This window comes from Podarcis filfolensis, assembly GCF_964270895.1.
Source record: "Podarcis filfolensis genome assembly, chromosome: 6".
Lineage (NCBI taxonomy): Eukaryota > Metazoa > Chordata > Lepidosauria > Squamata > Lacertidae > Podarcis > Podarcis filfolensis.
The window spans coordinates 66,852,024-66,878,978 of NC_139609.1; the positions used below are offsets into that span (position 1 = coordinate 66,852,024).

Below are 26,955 nucleotides of genomic sequence, written 5' to 3' on the forward strand. Positions count from 1 at the left end.
ATTAGATAATAATCTGGCTCACAGTGAAGCAAGAGGAGGAATTCTGAACAAGAATGTAGGATAATTAGCGAGACTGTAGGATTATCAGGCCAGCTCTATGGATGATGATCTGTTTCTGTACAAAAAGTCTATACAGTCATACCTCGGGTTGAAGTAGCTTCGGGTTGAGCATTTTCAGGTTACACGTTACTTCTGGATTTTGCCGTTTGCGCATGTGCAGACACTCAAGATGACGTCACACGCATGCGTGGAAGCGGCGAATCGCAGCACGCGCAGAGGCGGGTTGTGTTTGCTTCAGGATGCGAATGGGGCTTTGGAACAGATCCCGTTCGCATCCAGAGGTACCACTGTATAAGCCAGACATGCATACTGAGGGGGGAAAGTCCTTTTAAAATAAACTTAAGCAAAAACAGATCAATTTTTTTTAAAAAAATGAATTATCTGGTTGTTTCCAAAATTTGAAAGTTTCATAAAGAATTGTATCTTAATTGGCTAAGCAAATTAACAGTAATAGCTATTTGCAGGGCTGGTCTTGTGTTAAGGGAGGTCACTATCACTAGCTGCAAAAAATCTGAATTCAGTGTTTTGCTTTTTACTGGCAAAGTATAAACACAAAGCCAGATATTGAACTTGTGCTGTGAAGTCCAGTCTCAATCTGGCTCTCATTCATGTAGGTATCTGATAAGTCACGGGGCCAACGTAGCTGCTGTGAACAGTGAAGGTGAAGTCCCATCTGACCTTGCAGAGGAAGCAGCCATGAAGGATCTGCTCTTGGAACAAGTAAAGAAACAAGGTAAGGAAATTGTATGTCTTACTAACCACTCTTCAGTCTTGTGGGGTTTTAATAAGAAAAGCATATATACTTTGGTTATAAACAGGGCCTGGAATTTCACTTTAGTACATAAAACATTAGGAACAGTGACACCACGCAAAAGTACATTTCTAAAGTAAAGCATTTTGTTTGTTCTCTTAAGTTAGGCTGTACACAAAGGAAAATAAATATTCTGAAAACGTGGATCATTCATCCCCTCTGTATGTTGTTGGCCCAAACCAACTGCTGTTGCTTTTGTCTTGGGTTTTTATTTGTGCTAAATGTAAAAACACATTTTATTGTTTCTGCTGGCAATTGCCAAAGGCCTCAACATCAGAGTTGTCATTTTTGCAGAGTGTGTGCATATCAATGTGTTGATCCTTGTTTGAAACAAACCTAAGGTATGTTTTGTATTGAGACAATGTTGCTTTCCTTTTCTTGGAGTATTTACAAAGCTTAAAGTTGTCTTACTGTCATCACCCTCCCTCCCTTCCCACACTAGTTATTTTTGGCGCTTGCAACTATACCAGCTTAGTCATTCTATGCAGCTCAGTCTTTCTGTGCAGGCATTCTAAAATGCTACCCTATGAGGAGATGTGGACTTTCCTGATTGACATGTGTAGAAGGATTGATGTGCTGCTTCAGTTTTTCTTTGTAACAGCAAGGTTAACATTGCACAAACAGCTGGTCCACAGCACAGTACCTAGGTAATTTATTTGATTTGACAGTTTGGTGATAGCCCATTTAACATTAGAGAAATGTGGGAGATTGCCTGGAGGGCACACAGGGTGCTGCTGTGGAAAGTGCAATCCTTTCTGAATATGTTAGCATGTTCCCTTGGAAATGAAACTGTTTCAATTCTACTTCCTTTTAGCAAAGCTTAGTAACTGTTTTTATTGTTGGAGTTCACATATTCAGATTTAACTTCTAAGTACTTGTGCTGTTCAGCTATACTGCGTGTACTTCCAGTTATGGAAAGTTACAAAGAACTTTAATTCTATGTAACTTTTTTTTTCATAATCCTAAATGACTTGAAAAAAATTTGATGTGCAAAAATACATGGCTGAGATTTTATTCAACTCTATTCTCAGCATCTTTAATGTTTTTGTGGTGTTCCTTCACGTTTTAGATAAAATGAGCCATATTAATTGTTCAGTCTTAGTTTTAAATATCCTGCCCCCTGCAACCCTTTGTGCAATTAAATTAATTGGCAGTACATTAAGGACGACAAAATTATGAACTTGTTATAAAACTTGTATCTTCTCCTCTGCGTTATTTTTGTTCTACTTCAGGCTTTTTACACCTGTTGTCTGTTTCTCCAGGATTGGATCTTGATCAAGCAAGAAAAGCAGAAGAGCAACAAATGCTTCAGGATGCACGGCAATGGCTGAACAGGAGGAAAATTGAAGATAGGAAGCAGCCCCGAACTGGTGCTACAGCTCTTCACGTAGCTTCAGCTAAAGGCTACTCTGAGGTGATGAGGTACTGATCTGTTTCCATTGTTAGCTGTAATAAACCATGGCCTAATGGTACTCTTGTAAAAAATGACTCTGTGAAGAGAGATTTCTACATGTTTCTGGTATTGGAATATGAGACTATTGGATTGGATTGGATTATGATACTATTTATTCCAATAGTACTAGATGTGTTTTAATACGCAGTGATTTAATGCATCTGCCCTTTCTTCTTCTGTTTGGGATTTTCAGGGATTAAAGTTCAGTGCAAGTGGGCTTTCAACTTTTATCTTAAACCTAAGTGTAAAATTACTGCGTATTCTCTTGCTAGCTCTTACCACCACTAGCTAAGGATGAAGTCCCAGCTGCAACATATTAGTTGTAGAGCTAGCTGTTATTTGTGAGCCCCTTAACCTGAAAGAGGTTGTTGGTACACACTAAGAATTCACTGGTTGCTATGGTTTCTCCAAAGAAAATAGGAATAATAGTACTTTTCGTATGATGGACTTTTGATTAGTCTTGAGCCCTTTCAAATACCTGATTTCTCCATCCTCTGGAGCTAGCCTTGTAAGGATGGGACATATGCTGTATTTCAGTTGTTTGTTTCTATACTTGTTCACTTGTTTGTAAATGAAGGTCTCCAGGATTTTCTGATAGTTGGCTTTGGTGGGATTTCTTTTGTTATAATTTATTGTCTGCAGCCTTTATAAGATATATACAAACTAACAGCATGGTTGGGAAAGTGTAAGGTTTTGTAGGGTTTTTACAGCTGGCTAATGGATAGGATAGGTTTTTCAAGGATAGCTATTGCAGAGTAGGGCTATAATTGCAACGTAGAGGCTTGGTTGCTAGATCTTGAGCTGTGTAAGTATGAAATGTATTCATATTATCAACAGGAGGAAAAAGTACCAGTTAACTTGTTTTTAGCTGTTTGAGAGATTTAAATTTGCCTGCTTTATGTTACTTTTCCAGGACATATATTCAGTTTGCTGACCCAGAACAGCAGTGTAGAAAAGCTTTATTGAACATTACATTCCTGTGCTTACTTAAGTGTTTAGTTTCTTGGTAAGGAGAACATTTGCTAGCCAACACTTTTCAGTTTGTGTTGGTATGCTTGCTTTTTGTGTTGAGGTAGCTTCTGGCACCAATTTTTAGCTTCAGTGTTTGGATGGTTTCATGGGCCTTTGCAGGTTTTCTGCACCTGGTTTTACCAGGTTTTTAGTGATGTTAATACTAAGAAATATCATAATTCTTGGAATCTTTTCTGATGTGCTCCTTATTAAGTGATTGCACTGTGCCAATTGAAGGTGTCTGTTTTAAAAGCCAATCTCTAAGTATTTAGTAATTATTTTAAACAATAGTTTAGATCCAGACTCAGCTGAACTTAGATCCCATTGAAATAAATGTGACAAGTTGGTTGCGACTTGACACCAATGAGACTTAGGTTTTTGTAGCTTGCAGTGCAATCCTATACCTGTCTGCTTGGAGGTTTCAGTTCAGTAGAACTTACTCCCAGGTAAGTTTGTATAGGATTACAGCCTAAGTCTGGACCTAGCCTAAAGAGGTGAAAGCAAAGTGGGAGCAACAAGCACATATATGCTACATGATTTTTGACAATTCTTTTGAATACTTCCTTGTTCATTGTTTTCCTGCTTTGAAATCTGTCCAACGCATCCTCTGAAAGTTCATTTATTTTCTGAGCTGTGCATTGCGGGAGTGATCAACAGTGGGATTTTAAAAAATGTAACCATAGTAACATGCAGATATAAAAGACACTGAAATGACAGCCGCCTAGTTGGATGGCAGTATGGAAACAACCTTCACTGCCATTCACAACACAGCCTTATATTCACTTGTCTAGCCCTTCTCTCCTGCCAGGAATGTTGTGTAGGATTAACACCCCCCTCATATTCCAGTATATGAAAAATATTGTGGAGTAAAATAAATGGGTGTCATTGTTTCACACTAACAGCGGTTCATCAGAGAGGAAGTGAGGAGGAATTTGGAAAAGTAAACAACATGGAGGTAATTTTCCAGTTGTTATGTTAAGAAGGAATTCATTGTTGAAGGGGTGAAAGTTCAGTGGCAAAATAGATACAGAAGATCTCCTATTTAATATGGACTCTTCAGAAGAATCTTGGTTAGGAACGTTAGGAAATACTTCTGCCTGAGACACTACTGCACAGTAGTTAAGGGGTAACATAGTTTCTCAAACTCCATTCACGTAGTCTATAAAAAGGTTGCAGAACAGTTAGGAATATTGGCTTGCACTTTATTTATTTATTGGACAACACAAAAACAGGCACATAATCAAAGCCAACACTATGGTTATTAATAAAATGAGTTATGTAAGTGGTTAGATTTATACAACAACAACAACAAAAGTTATGTGTCCCACCAAGGCCCCTGGGAGTTTTAAAAGCTAGACGGACCTATAGTATAAAACTATATTGTATATTGCAGGCATAGGCAAACTTGGCCCTCCAGGTGTTTTGGGACTACAACTCCCATCATCCCCAACCACTGGTCCTGTTAGCTAGGGATGATGGGGGTTATAGTCCCAGAACATCTGGATGGCCGAGTTTGCCTACGCCTGGTATATTGGGTAATGGCGCATTTGCCCATACTGGAGGATGCTGTTCCTGTAACTTCTTCCTTTTCTTTCCAGGTTTGCTTCCACCCATCACTGGAACACTTTGAGCTGTCTGCTTTACCACACTTGTCTTTCTCACAGAGTATAAACCTATTTCATAAAGCCCACTGCACGTTCTTAAGCTGCATGACTGAACTGCTGCCATTCTTGCTCACTTGTTTTTCTTAGGCTCTTGATCCAAGCTGGGTATGATGTGAATGTCCAGGACAATGATGGCTGGACTCCACTCCATGCTGCTGCACATTGGGGAGTAAAGGAAGCTTGCTCTATCTTGGCTGAAGCACTGTGTGACATGGACATCAGGAACAAGCTGGTTAGTGAGCTGTAGACTAGTAAATTAATACAAGAGCCCCCAGTAGCAAGATGTTCCTTGACAAGCCAAACATGCACTTAAATTGCACATATATAATTATTGCCTGTTACTTGGCTTTAGTCAATTGAGTAGGTTGTATTATGCACATATTTTATTCTCCCTGTCAGCGGAAATGTATTTTGAAAGGTGTTGTTGAAAATACATTTTTGGTGTGTGTGTTCTTTGACTACTGTGTCTATTTCTATTTTCAATGTGATAGGCCATTTGAAATCTTTCGGGCCAAAAGTCCAAATGGCTACTTTCTACCTTCTGTAATGTCTATGTATATGATTGGACTCTTATCTGGTATTCTTTTTACCTAAAACTGATGGAGAAAGGCCTTCCCACACTGCATCATATTTTGGCAGTGTACTAATTGTAGATGTGTCAATTGACTTCTGAGCTAGAGCAAATGGGTGCTTCCTGAAAATTTATAGACTAATACACACACACACACACACACACTTTTGCAAACACCCAAAAGTGTATTGCCACCCTGCAGCAACTTAGAAAATTACGATTTTAAGCAGACTTCCTCAACCTCACCCCTCCGTCATCCCTGACCACTGGTCCTGCTAGCTAGAGATCATGGGAGTTGTAGGCAAAAAACATCTGGAGGGCCAAGGTTGAGGAAGCCTGATTTTAAGTTTCTGTCAATATCAGAACTGTGATGCCTTGCCTTCTTGCTGTGGCTGCGGCCACCATTGCTATACTTTCCCTTGCCTATGATGTCTACATTTACAGTGTCTTCTCGGAGTTAAAAGAGGAGGTAGAGTAGGAAAAAGAACCAAGTCCCTTCACAGACCCCTGGGATAGTAGACTGGGTTCTGCACTTACTCTACATTCCTTAGAGAGGGGTAAAAAAAAAGTTAGGCTTCGAGAATGAGAGCTGTTACAAAGTGCTTTGGGGTATTTTGGTGGTGTTGTCAGTGCTGATAAAGAAGGGAACAGGAGGAGGAAACCTTAGTTTATTTAACTGTCCTTGGTACTGATTTTTAAAATGCAACAGGGGATGGGGTTACAGAGTGGGAATGATAATCCCCTCCCCCACTGAAGGAGAGAAGTATAAGTGTAAGGTTTTGGAAGGCTGAAAATATTCTTCTGCATGAGGGACCATGGCATTGTTTCCCCCAGCTACATGTAAGCTGAAATTGTTTCTATGGTGAGTTGGGTTTTTTTAAGGGCTTCCATTAAAACCTCACTCCCAGTCTTGGATGTTCCTGGGGATTTGTCAGTCTTTCGAAGAGTTTTAGTTTGCTGCCTGGAGTGAGGATGGAGACTGACAGTATGAGATGATAAACCAGTTAGTGTGTATGGGATAATGTGGTAAACAAGAAAACCCTTGGTGAAATCAGGCCAGACAAGCGGTACCTGTCATGAGCTTTGTAGAAATGTGCAGGGCTTTGTGCCAATAGTAGTTCTTGTCTTTGCTTTTAGTGAATGGTACATGAAACATCATTTATCATATCATTTGCAAAGAAGGTCCTATGCCTCACAAGTCATATATTTCCATGCCTGATGAAATAAGGCATCTGAATTAACGCTTGCCCTAATCATTCAAAGTGGATCATTTCTGCAGCATTAAAACTGTTGGTGGAGGTGGAAAGAGGTAGAAGCAGTAGTAATATTTAGAGGCACCTTTAGCTTGTATGGAACATATGGCCTTGATGTTGTGCCTTAAAAATATTCAAGGGTCGTTTATTGGTTTACTACTGTATAATGTAAGAAAGCAGGTGGTCACTGTCATCATTATAAGTTTCCGTTTTTGGGACTGTTTATGGAGCAAGACTCAAATTTGCTTTAACTGCTATGTTTCTTGGATCTTCATTAGTCTGCATTATGACTTGGGTGTTGCTCTAAGACTGTGATTATGATTTGGCTGTCAAACTCACATAGAGTTTGGTAGAAAAGCTGCTTGAAGAAGGGCAGATGGTACCTCGTCCTCCTCTGATGAAGCATTAATAACCCACCTAGTCAGTCCCCTTCAGTGAGCTCTAAGAAGACAAGATGGGCCAATGGTCAGTTGCACTTCTTCAAGCAGGGGACATCCTTTTGCTAGCTTCACAATCCTCAGAAGTTCAGGGTGGGAGAGGGCATTCTCTGTGGCAGCTGCTTAGCTGAGGAATTTTCTCCCCATTGAGGTGCACCTTGCTTAGTCCCACCCCCCCAAATCTTTTTTATTGAGCTTTCCATTGCAAATGTAAATTCAAAAATTAAACATCAACATCATCATTTAGGATTCCCTGACTCCTTTGACTCCCTTCTGTCGTTCCATGGTTACCATTTTCAATCTTTCTCAACTACTTCACTTATTTTCTCTATTTTTCTTAAATCATCCATTTTTACCTTTATTTTTAGTACATTGCAAGCATTACTTGAATCCTGCCAAAGTTTTTAGTTACCTTCATTGCTTAGTTTCTGCCATAAATTGAAGGCACTTTTTTTAACCCCAGCTTTTGACACTTAAGATACATATATTTGGCTCACCTTATTCTCTTGACCGTAATTTATTTTAGTATTGTATTTTTAAATGGTTGTAACCTGCTCTGGGACTTCATGGTGAAAGGGGGTAAGAACTCTAATTTATTTGGTCACAACCAACAACTCTATTATTATCATTATGTCCCATTGATCCTGTTGCCTCTGCTATAATGTTTGATAGAGATGCTCATAAAATCCTGCCCATAACTGAATGACTAGGAGAGAACTACAAGATCATGCATTCCCTGCCCCAGTCCCTTTACTCTCAAGGACAAGCTTTCCTCTGACTGCCCCCCGCCCCAAAACATATTTCATGGTTCAGGATTCTGTATGCACCAATTCTAACATGGTTAATACTAACCAGGATTTTAAAATGTGTTTGCAAACCCTTGTAATGAGGGATTTTAGCTAGTGGTTGTCTGGAAGTGGTAGTATTGAAAATGTTATATCTGTACTGGCTCAGCCTAACCCAACCTTTTTTTGGGGTACTACTGGTATCAGAAGCTACATGTGTAAGAATAGTACTCTAATTTTATTGCAAGATACTTCCTGATATTTTTGACAAATTCCATCATTTATATCCTGTTCCATGCCTCTGGCTGGTCTATCCTACGATAATCAATTTGTATAACAAAATGCATGCTTAACTTGGGAGCTAATATATAATTAAAAGATATGGCCAGTCCTTTCCCAATGCAAAGTAGGTAAATTCTAAAGTTGCTTTCAAAGGCTTGCCAATTACTGGAATAAGAAATGTACATTATAAACTTTGCTTAATAAACATAAAGAATCCCCTTTCGAAAGTAATGAAATGCCATCCTAAAGTGCCTTTGTTTGCTAACTTCACATGCCATCAGGGTCAGACACCATTTGATGTTGCCGATGAAGGATTGGTTGAACATTTAGAGATGCTCCAGAAGAAACAGAATATGGTGAGTTTCTGGCTATTCCTTTTAACTAGTCCAGCATTCATGGACTTGTTTAGTTGCTTATGAGATGTTAAATTGAAATGGATCAGAGTTAAAAGTACCAACATGATGCAAATACAGTGGTACCTCGGTTTACGAACTTAATCCATTCCAGAAGTCCATTTTTAACCAAAACTGTTCTTAAACCAAGGCACGCTTTCCCTAATGAGGCCTCCCGCCGCCAGTGCCCTTCCACCGTTCGGATTCCGTTCTTAGACCGAGGTAAAGTTCACAAACCGGGACACTGCTTCTGGTTTTGCAGAGTTCATAACCGAATAGTTCTTAAACAGAGTTGTTCTTAAACCGAAATACCACTGTAATGTCAAAATCCCTTTACTGTAGAAAGGGTCTGGGTAGCTTAATAATAATGGAATTTGAGAAGGGGGATAGTGAAAATGATTTACCAGAGCCATTAGTAGTTCTTTAAAACAGCTTTCTAATTATGCTTTTGACAGCTGCGCAGCGAAGAGACAAGAAACAAGCTAATAGAAGCGGATATGAATGGGAAACTTCAAAGTGGGCTCTTCAAAAAGTAAGATCTCAAAGTACATGGTATGGGTGTCTTGCAGCATTTGATGTGAGCATTTCTGTGGGGATGGGGTAGGAAATGGTTTTGGAGATTGTTGCATTTGTTTTATTGTTTTTAGAGCATGTGTTTCAGTGTCTTATTCCATTTTTACTGTGTATATTGCTTCAAAGACTTTATGCTATCAAGCGGCCTATAAATTTGTGAAAGAAAATAACCCATTTTGAGCTTCTATAAGTCAAGTCACTAGCATGATCTGTAACATGGTGAGGCACCAGTGAATTTTGCAACTGATGAGTTAGTCATGTGGAAGCTATTACGTATTTGTTTTTAAATTACCTTTTATTGAAGAATGTGTGCTCCTCCCTCAGATCAGGAGCTCATCTAGTCAGTTTCACCACTCCACTGACAAAAGAGCCACTGTGGAGTAGTGCTTAGTGACTTGCTACGACCTGGAGACTAGAGGTCAAATCCTGACTCAGTCGTGAAGCTCACTGGGTGGCTTTGAGTCATCAGCCTAACCTACCTCACAGGGATGTTATGAAGGGAGAACCATGCGCAGCGCCTTGAGCTCCTTGGAGGAAAGATGTCATATAATAAAACATAAAATAAAAATGATTAAAAGAAGATGGCTGAAATTAAAAACTGTGGGGGAAACTTGAACATATGTACAGATAGAAGCTTTGGACCTAAGCTAGTGCATTGTTATATTAAGGGTAGAAGTTGCTCACATTGCTCTGCAGAAATGATTCCGTAGAAAGCTTTATCTATGTTCTGATATCGTCAGCTTCTTAAAAGCACAACATTTTGTTCACTTATTCCATTGTGGTGAATACCTCTCTCAACCACTTGTACTTCAGCAAAGAGAAGATTCTTTATGAGGCAGATGCTCTGAAATGCCTAGAAAGGGAAGAAGAAAACAAAGAGTCCAGTAGCTCCAGCTCTGAGGAAGAAGAAGAAGCCGAGGAAGATGAAGCTTCAGAGTCTGATACTGAAAAAGAGGCAGGTAATATATAGAACTGAGTTTTGTTTTGGTTTCTTGCCTAGTTAAGTACTGATGGGCCAGGGAATTAATGGGAACATAATTTTCTCCCAGGTATCTTTAAAAACTTTATTCATTCTCTAAATATAAGAATCCATAAAGATAATGTGAGATTTAGAAATAAGGCATACATATAGAACAATAGAATTGTAGAGTTGGAAGGGACCCTCAGGGTCCCCTAGTCCAACCCCCTGCAATGCAGGAATCTCATCTGAAGCATCCATGACAGATGACCATCCAACCTCTGCTTAGAAACCTCCAAGAAAAAAGAGTCCGCCATCTCTTGTGGGAGTCTGTTCCGCAGTCGGACAACTCAGAAGGTTATTCCTGATGTTTAGTCAGATTTCACCTTCCAGAGGAGATTGGGGGGGGGGGCTTGTGAGAAGCTGTAGTGGGGATGAGAGGAAGGTCCTGTTATGTGAGTAGAAGTGTACTGTAGTCAGTACTTGTTCCAGACATACAGATTCTTGAAGTCTAATGTTTATAAGCAAAAATAATAATGAATGGAAAGAAGTGCTTCTCCATAGCAATTAAAAAACGAATATCTGAAACATGAATTATTTGCAGATTTTGGATTTTCTGACTTGACTATCATCTTCCAAAAAGTTTTTAACCATTTGTCTTAGGGGTTTTCCAGATTTATATTGCTACAGATGTCCAGCTGTTGCTCTTTATTTAGATGGGATGAAAATATCTTAGCGCTGTTACTTCGCAATATTTATATATTGTAGCAGTATAATAGCCATTTAGGCGTGGTGTCTGGAATGGTTCTGAAAATGTTGTGTGGCTTGTCCTTTAAAACAAAGACCATTAGCAATATATCTAAGATGAATAAAGGGTCACCAAGTGGGTAGAGCTCAAGCATAGAATGTGAAGCTTTATTGCAAGATTACATGTAGCAAATACACTTAAATGTTTGTATTATGCTGATATTCCGTTGTTGCTTCCGCAGGGTAACTGCAGATGAGTGTATGAGTGGGGTTATACAGTGGTGCCTCGCAAGACGAAAAGAATCCGTTCCGCGAGTCTCTTCGTCTTGCGGTTTTTTCGTCTTGCGAAGCAAGCCCATTAGCGGATTAGCGCTATTAGCGGGCTTAGCGGATCAGCTGATAAGCGACTTAGCGGCTTAGCGGATCAGCTGATAAGCGGCTTAGTGGATCAGCTGTTAAGCGGCTTAGCGGATCAGCTGATAAGCGGCTTAGCGATCAGCTGTTAAGCGGCTTAGCGATCAGCTGTTAAGCGGCTTAGCGGATCAGCTGATAAGCGGCTTAGCGGCTTGGGAAAAAGGGGGGGGGAAGGAAAAAAAACCCCGCAGGAACTCGCAAGACATTTTTGTCTTGCGAAGCAAGCCCATAGGAAATTCGTTTTGCGAAGCACCTCCAAAACGGAAAACCCTTTCGTCTAGCAGGTTTTCCGTCTTGCGAGGCATTCGTCTTGCGGGGCACCACTGTACAGCAGAAAAGTTACTAATGGTAGAAAAGCTGAAGTTCAGCTTTTTAGCTTTGTCTGACGATCAGCTTCTGCTTTAGCACCATAAATGAAGAGGGGAGTTAAATGAGGGGGAAAGCCATGTATACCACCTTGATCTCCTTGGAGAAAAAGTTGTGCTATAATTGCAATAAGTCAATAAAGAAAGGGTGTAGGAAACTGCTGTAGGACTAGGTAGTTACAAATGTAAAGAAGTACAAAGGGGGTTTTTTAGCTGTATCTTTGCCAAAGAGCCATAGTCTAGCACATCTCTTCCCATAAGTGATTGTGTGCAGCAATGCCTCTATCTATCATCTATCTATCTATCTATCTATCTATCTATCTATCTATCATCATCTATCATCTATCATCTATCATCTATCATCTTCTATCTGTCTATCATCTATCTATCTTCTATTCCTTCAGATTCAGATACAGAAACACTGCTTTTTTAAAAAATAGAAAACTCATATATATGGATCTACCCTGCATTTTTTTAGCTGTGGTCACCAACTGGAATATATTGCTGTCTAAAAACTGAATGTGTTTCTCAGCATATATTGCTGTAGTACAGAAATAGACAAGTACTTGGCCAGTTCTTTATGCTATTAATAGCTCTCTCAGAAGCAGAAATTACTCATCAAAGCAGATACAGTAATGTAGTCTTATCTTGCTTAAAACAATTATTGTCCACTGTCATGGGCAGAAAGGAAAAAGGGAGTTCTGGGATGAAAAGTCTTTAAATGGCGGCTGGGGGGTGGAGAGAGACATGTTGCTGCTAAACATGTGTTTGGCCTGTTACTACAGCTGTTTGTGATTCTCTTTAGCTGCTTGGGTTTTGCTGCCACCAGTCACTTGAGGGGCTGCATAGACACCAAGTAAGGAGACACAGCTAGACAAAGTTGCCAAAGGGTAATTATTCTAGTTAGATAAATATTTGTTTCATTTGTGCCTTAAGCCTTGGAACGATCCAATTTTTCTTTCTACTCTTCAGTTAATATATTTCACACAGTAGTATATGACTAGCCAGTAAACAAATGTGTTTGATTACTATCTGGAGGCCTAATCCAGATTCATTTTGGAAGCAAGAGTCTAATCCAAAATGGATCCAAGTGTTGGGTAACCCCAGGTAAATCGCTATCAAATTATGTGCCCCCCCCGATTCATCAGTAACTCTCATAAGCAATTCAAAAGCATACTTTTAAAGTGAGCTCTTGATTTAAACATAAGCAGAAGTATTGTTTGAAAAATCATTTGGAGAAAGAAGAGAGTTTTGTAGGGATGTGCTTAAAATTGGATTAACAGTTCTTACTAGTTCAATGAATGAATTTATTAACTGCCATGGATAAGCTTTTTCAGCCATTTCTGAAAAGCTATTAAGAGAAAATATTGCTAGTCAGTAGATCTCATACAGATTTTTGCATTTTAAGCTAAAGTGTCTTTTTTGCTCAGGTTGTGGGGAAATGGCTTTTGAGGTTTGTAGTTTTCTTTCTTGCTTAAACTAGTCATACAGATGAAAGGAACCGTGACTTGAGTATCAGGGACACATCACCCTTTTAACTGTAGAATTATGGTATTCTATTTTGTCACTTGTTTTTTCTTGGTCTTTCATTATAGAGAGAAAGGAAGAGTCTATTGCTAATCATTCCAATCATGAACCCAGAACTCTAATCACAGAACAAGTGCCACCACCAGAGCATAACTCTTTCACTATGGCTCCTGCCAGAAAAGTAAGTAGAGGTTAACTTCAGTTTTAAAAGTAACAACTTGCTTTGAATCCCAGCTTACAATACTGTGCAAACTTACTTACAAGTAAATTTTATTAAATTCAGCATATTTCCACATAAGCATTTAGAGGATTGAGTGACATTGTACATTAATATTCAGCAGAATTTCTTAAATTTACTGACTGCATGGCTGTGATGATACTGCCCAGTATCTATCTAGTGCGTAGACATTTCACCAGACATTTGAGAAGATCATCTTAAGTGTAGTTGGGTGTTGGGAAGAGGATTGTACTCAGTGCCACATCAGCAGCATTCTGCTTATGCAACAGGACTTCTTCCTTCACTCCTTTCCCCGTGTACTCCCAAATTCTGCTCAGAAGGGTCCCCCATCTTCCCAAGACAGCCACAAAGCTGAGGAGAGGGAAGTTCTATTGTGCAAGTGGAGCATCAACATTGGTTGGAACCTACAGTGTTGGATTTGGACCAGAGCGACCTGTCTGAAATCCCCACTCAGTCAACCTTATCCACTTCACCGTGTTGTTAGGATAAAATTAAGTAACCATATTTATGTCATCCTGACAGAATGCAAATGAGGTTGATTTAATCAAGATAGATTTAGGAGGGCTGCATTAATTGTTCGTAAAACATTCAGAAGCAATAGTATTCCGCCATTTTTACTTAAAAGGGTATGTGCCCCAAATTGATTTGAGAACCATATCTCTCTTTTGCAGCGAACCTGCAGAATTGTACATTTTTAGGCTGAGGAAATTGGTTTTAGCATACTGAAAACAAAGGCCTCTTCTTCATTGTTTATTCCTAGATGTATATCCCCCTTTCCACCACCCGGCTTGTTTTCATTCTGAAAAATGAGCTGCACACTTCAGTTAATTTTATGTTGGACATTGCAATAATATATTGTTTAATGCTTCATAAGAATCCTGGATTTCTACCTGTTTAGAAATCGAAGAGGGGTTCTTCCTGGTTTTTGTTTATTCTTGTGTTCTGTTCAACTGGAAATGCTGTCATCAAGCATTGTGCAATAAAGTTTTTTTTACATGTAAGGGAGTTAACAATCTTCTGCATTTTCTTAAGAGCTATGTGGTTGTCATAGCAGCAGAAATCCCAGGTTATGTAATCTTTTCCAGATTTGAGAGCACCCTGTGTGCTAAGATATTATATAACTGAAAGGGCACATTAAAATATTTAGTACTAGGCTTTTTTCTCCCCAAGTGAAACTCAAAATATTGAAATATTGCTGGGGGGGGGGTTAACCCCTTTCTGTCTTAAATTGCTGATTGATGATAAATAAAGCTAACATAGATATGCTCATTTAAAAAGTATGGTAATTAATTTGAATCTGTGCTGTTGAACCACTAGGATGAATGATAGAAGCAGAACTATCAGTAGTCTCATGCTTCAGCTGGGACAGCCCACTCCATCTTTGGAAAACACTAATGGTTCTGTTGGGAGAAGATTAAGATAGGCCATTTATCCATATACTGGTCATTTGGAAGTACTGCCTGCGGAGGAGCCTGGGGTTTCTTTTCTTACACTTGTATTCTGTCCTTGCTGCAAGGACTCAGAATAGCATTCATGGACTTTCTTGACTAGCATCAGGCAATGTCATGCTGTTCAGCTTTACTCTTCTTCTTAGCTTAGATGTTAGGATGGGGCTGGAAATGTTTACAATAGCCTTGGTAGAGTCTAGTGGATCGAAATGGTCCCTCTGCAGTGCAAAGCATATGTATGAACAAATGTCATTTGGCCTTTAAGCATTTGCTAATATCCAACAAGCGGCTCCTCTGAGCTATGAATCATGCAAGATAAGCTTCTCACATGTGAGTTTCCACCAGAAAAAATAAAGAGTTATATCATTTTGAATAATAAAGACACTTGAGTAGTTAGATAATTCCCCACCACCACCGAGTGACAAGTTTATTCAGGGTGGTCTGAAAAACAGGCACAAAAGAGGTGTAAAAGATGCAAGCTTATGCTTCACTATAGTCTCTAAAAACTGGCATCTTACCAGTTTGCTGAGCTTTAGGATTCAGAAATTAATGCTAGGTTAGTTGTTTTTCACAGATGGATGATGTGTATGCCTGGCACTTCAAATACTGCACTACTGGTAAAATTGTATTAATTGGTTTAATGTGTATTTCATGTTCTATAGCTGAAATGATTTTAAACTGGAAGTTAATTATTGGAATAGTAAACTAATCTGGAAGCTTTAAAAGGTAAAGGTAAAGGTACCCCTGACCATTAGGTCCAGTCACGGACAACTGAGGTTGTGGTGCTCATCTCGCTCTATAGGCCAAGGAAGCCAGCGTTTGTCCGGCTAGGTGGGCAGGAGCTGGAACCGAGCTTAGTTTTTCCTAAATATCCTCCACTCTTCCTTATTGTCCTCTTTCTCTGTTGCAGTTTACTCCATTGCTCAACAAGTCTGAGGAACAAAAGGATGAATCTCCTTCATCATGGAGGCTAAGTCTACGGAAAACCAGCAGCCAAAACACACTTAGTGAAGGAAGTGTTCCTCGTGACATGCCAAGAGAGAAGGATGGTTCCATATATCGTTCTTCTTCGACCCCTCGGATTTCTGCATTATTAGACAACAAAGAGAAGGTGCTGAATAATCTGGCTTTCCTCACTTTGAAATGCAAGTTTTGTAATCTTATAAAGTGTTAGTTAAAGGCCTTTCCATATAACTATTTTTAAAGCAAACCTTTTTCTTAGGGATGTACTCATTAGCCCCAAGGCAATGGCAGTAGTACTATATCTTTACATTAGAACAGGAACATAGCAAGAGCTGAGCTGGCTCAGACTGGGGTTTGTTTTGGGTATTGGCAGTTTGGTTTCAACAGCGGCCAACCAAATGCTTCTGGGTTGCCTGCAACCATGCCGTGAAGGAAACAGTCTTTGCTGTGGTTAGTTTCCCAGACAACTGGAATTTAGAGGTACATTACCCCTGAACCTGGGAGTTACATTTAGCTACCTTGACTTGATGGTAGCAATGCAAGGGTGCTAGCAAAGTTGTGCCACTAGTTATCAGATGTACGGGGACTATCCGGTACCTGGGACACTCATGCAATTTCCATGCTGCAATCACAGTAGGCATACTGGAGAGGAGGGAACAAGAATACAGTGGTACCTCAGTTTACAAACTTAATCCATTCCAGACGTCCGTTCTTAAACCAAAGCGTTCTTAAACCAAGGTGTGCTTTCCCATAGAAAGTAATGGGAAATGGATTAATCCATTCCAGATGATGAAAAACAACCCCTAAAACAGGAATTTAACATGAATTTTACTATCTAACAAGACCATTGATCCATAAAATGAAGGCAAGAATCAATGTACTGTACTATAAAATAAATAAGACAGTATTGTAGATGATAAAAATTAAAATTAATTTTCTTTCTTACGTGCACTGATGATAGTCATTGTTTGGATGGGGGGCTTTTATCCATTTCTGCAGTCACACTGGGTTCCACACAAAACAAGTCATAAAAACGAAGTAACAAGCCTGAGTCACAAGTCAGTCCCATAAAAAGGAAGACCAAGTCACAGTCAAAAAAATGAAAAAGCCACACAAACAAACATGCAAAAAAATAGCAAAAACAAAAGCTCCAGATATTACCTCTGTGTTGTGTGGGTCCTCGGGACTCAACAGCCAACAGACTCAACAGGAAGCCTCTGATTAGCAGCGGGGGACTCAATTTACAAATGGAACACACTCAACAGGAAGCAGAACATGTTCAGCTTCCAAGGCAAAGTTCACATACCATAACACCTACTTCCGGGTTTGCAGCGTTCTTATTCCAAGTTGTTCATAAACTAAGCTGTTCTTAAACCAAGGTACCACTGTATTGTAATACGTGTAGTAGGAAAGTAAGATCATTTTTGGACCACTGCTGTCACCTTCATTGATCTGGCCAATTACATTTGTACTGGAGCAAGGAGAACAAAAATCCTGACAGAAGCATTGTGATGATGGTGGAATTGTATATCGGTGTCTCTTTCCTCTAGATTTGTAAACAAAATAAATGATAACCATAGTGGACTATGTTAAATTTGATTGATTGATTAATTGATTGATTGCATTTGCACCCCACACTTCAGCCAAAAAGGGTCCCAGAGTGACTTCCATAAAATCAAAACAAGAAACTCCCTACCCGCAGGCTTACAATCTAAAAACGACAACAACTTAGCACACAAGGAGGGAAGAGGAAAATCTGAATCAAAACTCAAGCCCCAATTTCTCACCAGTTTTTCCTATATTGACTAGCTGGCACAGTTCAGAGGCTGGATGTGCCTGATGGAGCTGGGCCTCCAGCAAATCTCTGCTTCCTCCCTTTCCCGTTGAGGCAGTCTGATGGAATTTAGAATTAAACATTTAAACAGCGTATTTTGATTCACAAAGTGTTTGACAGCTCTAGAATTTTTGACTGAAAAATTCAACATAATTACGGAATTTATTTTTATTTCAACAGGACAAGGACAACAAAATCTATTTTGCTTCAATAGCCCCTCGAAGGTTAAACAGTGCAGGTGACATAGAAGAAAAGGAAAACCGGTAAGTCTCTTTGAATTTGGGGCTCAACTCTTAAAGATGCGAATATTTATAAGCTGAATCTCTGGAAGATTCTTTTTCTCCCTCCCTCATTCTGCATCACATACACAAGTTTCACATCATCATTCCACTTACATTTGAAACAAAGAAGAGTCGTGATTTGGCCGTCTCCGAAAAGAACTTCTAATATATTTAAGCTAAGTAAAAAACAATCTAGCAATATACAGTCCTGTTACTTATAAGGCTTTCCTTTTTCCATGTTCCTCTATTTATCTCTCCCTTTTCAATTACCAGATAAAGTGAATGTACCTGGTATTTCCTTTGTATAACTGGGCTGAATCCAACTAAATCATTGCATGCTCAGAAAGAATGCCATGAGTGCGATGGAACTGCTTCTCCCACTTCTCCCCACAGTGTCCCTCTGCAAATCTCTGTGTCCCGCCCCCCCCCAATTCTCTGGAGTATATTTGGGGACAGTGCAAGGGGCACACGGAAGGAAGAGAAGTTTCTTTGTGCTTGCAGAAATAGTTCTGCACACACAGTGATTTACTTGGATAAAACCCACTGTTCTTTCTCCTTTCATATGTTTCTTCTCTCTCAATCACTCTGATTAAATCTGGGAAAAACAAAGTCTTATAATTAGAGTTCCCCTTTTGGACTTTCTGTGTAAAAAGCAAATGAATTAATCTATTTGGGTCAGAATATTGGGAAAATACCTCTCATTTTGAATAATTTCTTTATGTAACTGACGGATGGAAAATTGGAAGTCCCTTTTATTTTTCTTCTCTTTTTTGTTCCCCCTTTTCTGTTTTTTGTTCTTATTCAGGTTAGTTTCTTTGATCTTACTGTGTTATGAAAAAACTTTAATAAACTCTTTTTTTAATTTATTTTTTAAAAAGGGAATGACCAAGTCTTTTCTGCAGGGAAAGTTGGATAACAACAAAAAAATATAACATGGAGAATAAGAATTGGTTTTCAATAGCTGACATGCTTAATATCATATACTATCATGTTCTTACATCAACGGTTTTTAAATCTATTTATCCTTTGTGTATGTGATCTATTACAAATAGTCCTGTTCTTCACATTTGGCTGTATATCCCCTATTACTGTAACATTTCTTATTCATAATTAATTCTTAGATTCGGTAGGCATTTTATTATTTAGCTGGAGCACATAATTCTAGTTTGTGAGCATGATATTTGCTTTATATTTTTATAGTGATATGACAATATATTCTGCCATAGGAAAGGTATACTGATCTTTACTTTTGGCCATGCTATCTTTTAGTGGTAGTTTGTTGATAATCTCAGCATTGCATATGTACTTAGTACCCTCAAAATAGTTCAGAATGTAGAGCTATATTACAATTTGAACCATCTATTCACTATAGACTGGCATGTTTCTTAACACCCAGTTTGACTAGCAATAGGCTGTGGGTTGGCTTGAGGGTTTATCAGTATAGATTTCAGTTTAAGATCCCCCCACTCCTATTGCATTTGCAGAGAATCTGCTGTAAATTTGGTACGGAGTGGTTCTTATACCCGGCAACAGTGGAGGGATGAACCAAAGGGAAATGAAGCACCTGCAACTGGTGCACCTTCCACTTATGTATCTACTTATATGAAAAGGTGAGTCATGTTAAAACCTCTGCTTTTAAGATGTTGCATTTTGCTTTTCATCTAACATTTACATCTACAAAAATCTGAGAGATATTATGATTACCATGAAAACCAGTGACAACAGAAGCCTAAATGATTTGCCAATTGCATCAGTCTTATTTCTCTTGTACGTGTGCTGAAAGATGCAGGTTTCATATGCCTGTGTACTCACTGCTTTTCCTATATGGCAAAATCATATCTATTAGGAAAAGTGTCTTATGTGAAGTAGCAGAAAGTGTCACTTTCTCTAGAGACTTAGTAGAGGTTGGATACATTTGTGGAAACTACAATAAGGCAAGCTTTACATTTTCCCTTGTAGAGCATCCTGTGTAATGTCAAAATTACTCCTTACGGGCACCTTGTGTCCATAATAATTGCTCGGATCAATTGAAACAATGCACAAACACCTTCCTTTCAAATACAAACAAACATTTATTTGTTTCAAATAATACCAATGTTCTTAAAAAATGTGAATAAATAAAAGCAAAAAGTTACTGAGCACATGAATGTGAGTCTGTTATGAACCAACAACCCAACTGATTTGGAGTATAGGCATAGAAAATAACAGTTCAAATCAGGAACGGAAATAAGAAATGATACCTCTATTTTCTGGAGACATTTCTATCTTATGCTAGTCTTCGTTTGACAAAATGTGTGGTAGCTGCTCCTAGGGTTTGATAAGACAGTTTAGGTTTGTATAAGAATAGCCTTGCCATGATCAGGGCATTTGGTCTCCCAGTTGCCAACCAGAGAGAGGCCTGTGGGCATCCCACAAGCAGGACATTAGCCCTTACTATACTTGGTGCTTCTTAGCAACTAGTATTCAGAGGCATATTATTGATCCTGGAATAGTATGCACCCATCATGGCTAGTAGCCATTGGCAGCTTTATCCTCCTGTGAATTTGCCTAACCCCGCTTTGAAGTTGTGCAAGTTGGTGGCCATCATTGCATCCTTTGGCAGCGAATTCCACAGTCTGTTCTGGATCTTACAACGTTCAGTTTCTTTGGATGATCCTGGGATTTTCCCCCAAACCAACCAACCACAAATGTTATGATCTTTCCTCTTAGGGACATTGTTCTAGTCCCATTATCATTTTGGTTGCACTTCTCTGCACCTTTTTCAGCTCTACAGAACCCTTTTTGAAGTCTGGTATCCAGAACTCAAAACAGTATTCCAAGTGTGGTTGCACCATAGACTTGTATAGCAGCATTATAACAGCATTATGCCTGTTTTATTTTTGAAGGCCTTTCCTAGCAATCCCTAACACAGAACATAATGTATCAATTCCTTAGCGTCTGAGCCTGAGTAGTGAATGTTGCCACTATGAATGTTTTAAACTTATCTGTGTTGGGTTCAGTGAGCTTGATTGTATGCGTTGTGTTGCACTGTGATAGACTTTAAGGCCCAAAATCATTCCGGGAATGTATTCGTGCTTAAATGACATGAGGCGTTTCAGTTTTAACTGAAGTTACTGATCCTTTTACCTGTGCCTGAACACTTTCATGTTGGCTATTTCATCCTTCCTCAAGCTGTACTTCAGCCATCTCTTTCTTTACTTGGATATTTCTGAGCTTTCCTTTCCACTCTGCTCTTTTTCATTTTGTTATTTTATCCAACAGAATAATTTGACATGTATACAGTACGTTCAACTGAATTTTTCCATTTTCCTGTTCTTCTCTTTTTTTCCTGTTTTCAACCTATTACTTTATCTCTCATGTTTCTTCAGTCTTGATACAATGCCTTGCTCATTTGACTTCTCCTTAGCCTAGGGAATTACGTATAATCTCCCTTGCCTTAATTTTGCTGATAGATAAACATTCCCTTGGCAATTAACCAGGGTCCTGTGCTGGTCTGCAACAATATTTTCAATCTTCTCTGAAGCAAGTGATTTTCTGCTGTCTTACAGTGCTTCATTTGGTAGAAGTAGTGACCTCAGCAGTCCCTATATTTCAGCCAATCGCAATGCATCTTCTGCTACCTCACCCACTATTATTGGTTCATCTACCTCATTGGGCACAGAGTGGCAACTTGCCTCTTGCCCTTCATCTGTCAATTCTAGCACTACAGCATCAGTACGCCAGTTTAACAGGTAAGGGCTCATAGTATGTCCACTGAAGAGGTTTTATCAAAGTGCCCATAATTTTTGTGTCAAAGCAGTGATGCTTTATGGCAGGCATAGGCAAACTCGGCCATCCAGATGTTTTGGGACTATAACCCCCATCATCCCTAGCTAACAGGACCAGTGGTCAGAGATGATGGGAATTGTAGTCTCAAAACATCTGGAGGGCCAAGTTTGCCTATGCCTGCTTTATGGTGTGATATTTCAGTCTGAAAATTCTTTCCAAGAGGTTCTATCTCTAGTTAGTAAAGTATTCAGAATGAATGTTTACAAACTCCATACAAACCAGTTTCCCCCCCTAAATACAGTGTTGAACTGTGTGTATGCCTTCCCCCGCCCCTTCCCCAGACCAATCAGGTGTATAACTTGAGTCATTTTGGCATTCAATGCCTTAAACTTTTATTAAGCAAATTACAAAAATATTTTAACTCATATGTATTCTTTTTCAAAAGGGACGCGGGTGGCGCTGTGGGTTAAACCACAGAACTTAGGACTTGCCGATCAGAAGGTCGGCAGTTTGAATCCCCGCGATGGGGTGAGCTCCTGTTGCTTGGTCCCTGCTCCTGCCAACCTAGCAGTTCAAAAGCATGTCAAAGTGCAAGTAGATAAATAGGTATCGTTCTGGCGGGAAGGTAAAAGGCGTTTCCGTGCGCTGCTCTGGTTCTCCAGAAGCGGCTTAGTCATGCTGGCTCACTTGGCAAATAAAGCGAGATGAGCACCGCAACCCCAGAGTCGGCCACGACTGGACCTAATGGTCCCTTTACCTTTTTCAAAAAATGTTGTATTTGTATTTTCCAAAGTGGCAAATAATAAAACTAAACATTACAAGACAAAATAAAACAAAGTCATGCATAACATAGACATTTTCCTTCATTATTTACATTGGAAAGTAGTAGCCTTTCTTGTAAAACTGAATAACATGGCATTGACACATTGCCATTACAAAAACGAGCATTTTATACCAAGGTGTCCTTCCAAAATGGCTCCTGTTGTGTAGGAGGCTACATTTCCTGCATACCCATGTTTACAAAAGACATAGCTAGAAACCAAATAGAGGCAAATGCATCAGGATCTACTAATCTCCTTAACATAATATTATGTGTCAATTGTTTAAGTCAGCACAGTGCACCATACATGTTTCACCATGCTTGCTCTAAGCTTCTAGGCCATCTTCACCACATAAATTGTCAGTATTGCATGATGCACCAAGAGTAAATTGTTTCCCAAATCTTTAGATAATAACTGGTCTTTTAAAGGTTTAACTCACTTTGTTTCCTATACCCCCTCTTTTAGGGTGCTCTACCATTGCACATGAACCCCTGTTTCATATTTTTCAGATCCCCTTACAGACAACAAACTGACTCAACAACAGAGAAGAGCACAGAGGGCATCTCTCCTAGCATTCCATTAAGTGTCATAACAAATCTTGCTGTACCCAGTAGTGCCAATGGTGTCACAACTGCCAATTTTAACTCAACGACTGGAACAGAGTCCTCTACTGGTGATGCTAGGGATCGGAGAAGGTGAGTGAGTATTTTGGTGGTATTCTTGTGAAGTGTGTTTTGCCTTCACCTGCTGTAACAATTGATTAGAAACGTTTTCCTATGTTAGTGATCAGATTGTGCTTGGGTTACACTGAACTATCTGGACTAAGCTGTGTTGCAAATATTTGCGATGGTTTGAAATTATATTTCCTGGGTATTCACCCACTGTTGTGTGCAAGATTTCCCAATTTTTGGTATTTACAGTCAAGATGTATTTGTGGTTAAGGTGACTTGGTCACAGCCACTATTTTGAGTTTGGGTAGGATTGTGTGGGTGCGCATGTATGCTTGCAAGTGCATTTTCTTATGTATATTCTATGCAAACATATTTTATGCAAACAGTTCAAAGAAGATCTAGCATTTCATTTAAGCTTTCCACTATCCATTGTCTTCATTCAAAGCATAGTACCTCCAGATTATAAGTTTGGCATAACAAAGCCACATGATTCTGCTCATTCAGTTTCCTTTACTATGTTTTTAATCATGCTGTTGATTGCATGAATATTTCATTGTGAGCAGTTGCTGGAATTCTCCATGGTACTATGATGACCTGGCACTACTGAAATGTACATTAGTTTTGCCCACATAGTTTTGGAATGGCCATAGCTATCTAAAAGAACATTCTTTTATGGACATCTCATGTTATTTTGTGGGACACGGAGGGAGATGCAGTTGGTTTCAGAATTACAAATCTATGGGCTAAGTTGCTGCATGTGCAGAATGAGATCTGCTCATGCATTGAGACTTCTCCCTGTGTGTGTTCCCTCTGTATCCGCTAAATTTGTCTTGGAGAGTTGTTGGAGGGCACAGAGGTAGGAGAGGGCAGAAAGTCCCAGTGTGTGAGTGGACTTCATTTCTCTCATACATACTCCACTTAGTACTACATTGAATTCACCCTATATTTCTTTTTTATTATTATTACCTAGCGGTTGAGCTCTGTTGAGATGACCTTGGTTTCAGATGAGATTAAAGCAGGTGATATTAAATGGTGACCGATTGTGGGGTTTAAACCATATTCTTAGTAATGTAAATCAGTCAGACATTTTGAGAGGAAGCCTGGTAGCTTAAAATGAAAAATAACAGGCATTTGCTAGATACCACAATATGGGTTTTCAGCACTTAATGGCAGCTGTCACAATAGCACATTCATTTAATTCAGTGTTCCCAAAGCTCCATGTTTCTCTTAGCAACAACAACATAAACTCCCAGACTAATATTAGATCATTAAGATGCCTCCATAACAGGCAGCTCCTACTTGCCTATTTGAAGCCACTGGATTAAAACTGAAATGCATTGCTAGGTTTAGGAGGAGAGAATAAGTCATCTGGAATGTCCTTCCTTTCAGAAGGGTGCTGCTACACTGACTGAAAAGCTGACTGGACATATGACTTTTGAACAAGTTCCCTTTATACATTTTGTTCTAAGTGCAAAAATCCAGAGGATCAAATGTCCAAATAGTTTCTATTCAGGATTCATTCATTATTTTCCCACAATGGTGTGAAAACTTCCATCTGATCTAATCCTACATTGGTCAAGTAACGTCTGGATGGAAGAACCGCATGGAAGCCCTGCGCTTGTGAATTGTGTTCACTTAGCCATTGTAGTTTCCTCATACAAACATTAGCAAAGCAATTTGAACTGTACTAGGTTGAAGTGACTATTGGGTTGCTGTGGGAAATGAAACCAAGACTACAGTTGACCTATGATTAATAGCAGGTAGATTTGCGGTGTCTAACTGCAGAGTAATAATCCATCATAGAAATTAGATTTTGAAATGGAGCCTGCTTTTGTACTCTGCTCTTGTTTCAGCATTAACTGGGGAAGCCTGGAAATTTGACTGTAGGCTTAGTAGTTTGCTGATGCATGTTTCTTTACACTGAATTATTCTGCTATATTATATCAATGTGCTGAGTCTGTTGTCTTAAAACCTTGTCTATGCTGCCTTAGCAGTTTGGACTTGGGTGGTGAAACAAGTTCATCTATACGCATAAGCGCTCTATTTTGATCTTGCTATTATTGTTTGCTCATCATTTATATTAAAAGCAGCGATTAAGACACATGAATGATGGGACTTGCAGTCATATGATTGAAAATATCTCACATCTAGCAAATTTTTAGATTAACCAGGGGAGATCAAGTAAATCATCCATTGCCAGAACAAATATGTGACTGATGTCCATTTCTTTTTTATAATGTAACTATAATTTTGTAATACTTATGGAAAAATCAAACTAAACTGTTTACCTTCTGAAAACGAGACCTTTACCTAGCCAGTTTCTGAACAGATAGTGATTGCATGGACTTCATTGATGTCAGTGCTGTGCTATGAACAACTGTCAGTAATAGAGAACCATGCTGCTGATTTGTGCTATGTTGACTTTCAAAGTCCTTGAAATTATTAATAATAATTCTGCTTTTGCTGTTGTCATGATTTTCTCTCAGCTGTTTACATAAGGCTCGCATTTTTCCTAGGAGGAGTTTCCCCCTTTTCTTGCAATCTTGAGCTTTGAGTTAAGCTTCTATGGCTTGTTGGGAAGGAGGGGTATAGACATGATTTAATTTTGCAAAAAAGATTAATTAATTTAAAAATTATATATTATTGTATGAAGGCCAAGAACTGCAAAAGAAGTGGTTGGTCATTATATTTGTTTTTGTATTCCCTCCCCCTCATATATTGTGTGTTTCTTTTTTGTTTTTGTTGAGAACATTCACATTTTTAAAAGAAAATGGCTTGGTAGGTTAAGCGTATCCTCTTAAATAGTGAGTACTACTTTTCAAAGAAGTGTGTACATTAGAGGAATTGACCACAGCCTTGCTAGTGGCGGTAGAGTAGCTGCTATACTAGGTGCCTGCAGAAGTTGATGTACATGGGCTCCAGAAAACATAGGTTATTGTACCATTTGGTGTCACTGTTTGAATAGTTTCAATTGTTCTGCTAAATTCCACCATTGACTATGTGCAGAATTGCTGCCCGTTTCTAGTGTTTGCACTGATTAGCTATGATTTACTAAGTTATGAATGAAGAGAAAGTGTTTATTTCTAAGGAAGTGCTTGATAAGAGCAATCACTTCCTATTTCAAATGCTCCATAGATGCGTATTGTACTAATTGTTTCTGAAATCTCAGCCTAGTTGCTTTCTGTGTTTTGGGGCACCACCTACTGTTTAGAGATTGTCCCTGCACTTGGGCCTACTCTGGCAAACATTTATAATATAGCACGTGAACCTCCAGGAGAGAGAAGCCTTCGTTCTGAAGGTCAGACATACATACAGTGGTACCTCGGGTTACATACGCTTCAGGTTACAGACTCCACTAACCCAGAAATAGTACCTCGGGTTAAGAACATTTCTTCAGGATGAGAACAGAAATTGTGCTCCGGCAGCGTGGCAGCAGCAGGAGGCCCCATTAGCTAAAGTGGTGCTTCAGGTTAACAGTTTCAGGTTAAGTACGGACCTCCGGAACGAATTAAGTACTTAACCCGAGGTACCACTGTATTTTGTAGATGTTCTTCTGTCTGCCTTTGGCCGTTTATTTTTTGATTTGTAAAAAGAAATTGCATATTCTCTGTCTATATAACAAAGTAGC

General features: G+C 39.2%; 1 protein-coding gene across 11 annotated transcripts in view; it reads left to right on the forward strand.

The window, feature by feature from the left end:
• Positions 1 to 26,955, forward strand: part of PPP1R12B (protein phosphatase 1 regulatory subunit 12B) — a 101,786-nt gene that overhangs the window by 17,556 nt on the left and 57,275 nt on the right. For 4 of the 11 annotated variants that reach the window (XR_014549005.1, XR_014549006.1, XM_083617348.1 and 1 more), the window contains exons 3-13: positions 675 to 793; positions 2,134 to 2,293; positions 5,087 to 5,231; positions 8,609 to 8,683; positions 9,175 to 9,251; positions 10,106 to 10,251; positions 13,372 to 13,484; positions 15,900 to 16,100; positions 17,967 to 18,049; positions 19,552 to 19,677; positions 23,166 to 23,351. Coding sequence is in view for 6 of the 11 variants with exons in the window: in XM_083617348.1 (XP_083473474.1) it covers positions 675 to 793; positions 2,134 to 2,293; positions 5,087 to 5,231; positions 8,609 to 8,683; positions 9,175 to 9,251; positions 10,106 to 10,251; positions 13,372 to 13,484; positions 15,900 to 16,100; positions 17,967 to 18,049; positions 19,552 to 19,677; positions 23,166 to 23,351 (1,431 nt within the window). In the remaining 5 variants the exon portion in view is untranslated. Of the gene's footprint in view, positions 1 to 674; positions 794 to 2,133; positions 2,294 to 5,086; positions 5,232 to 8,608; positions 8,684 to 9,174; positions 9,252 to 10,105; positions 10,252 to 13,371; positions 13,485 to 15,899; positions 16,101 to 17,966; positions 18,050 to 19,551; positions 19,678 to 21,615; positions 21,799 to 23,165; positions 23,352 to 26,955 lie in introns of all 11 variants that reach the window. The other 7 variants (XR_014549007.1, XR_014549008.1, XR_014549009.1 and 4 more) reach the window with 2 other exon arrangements.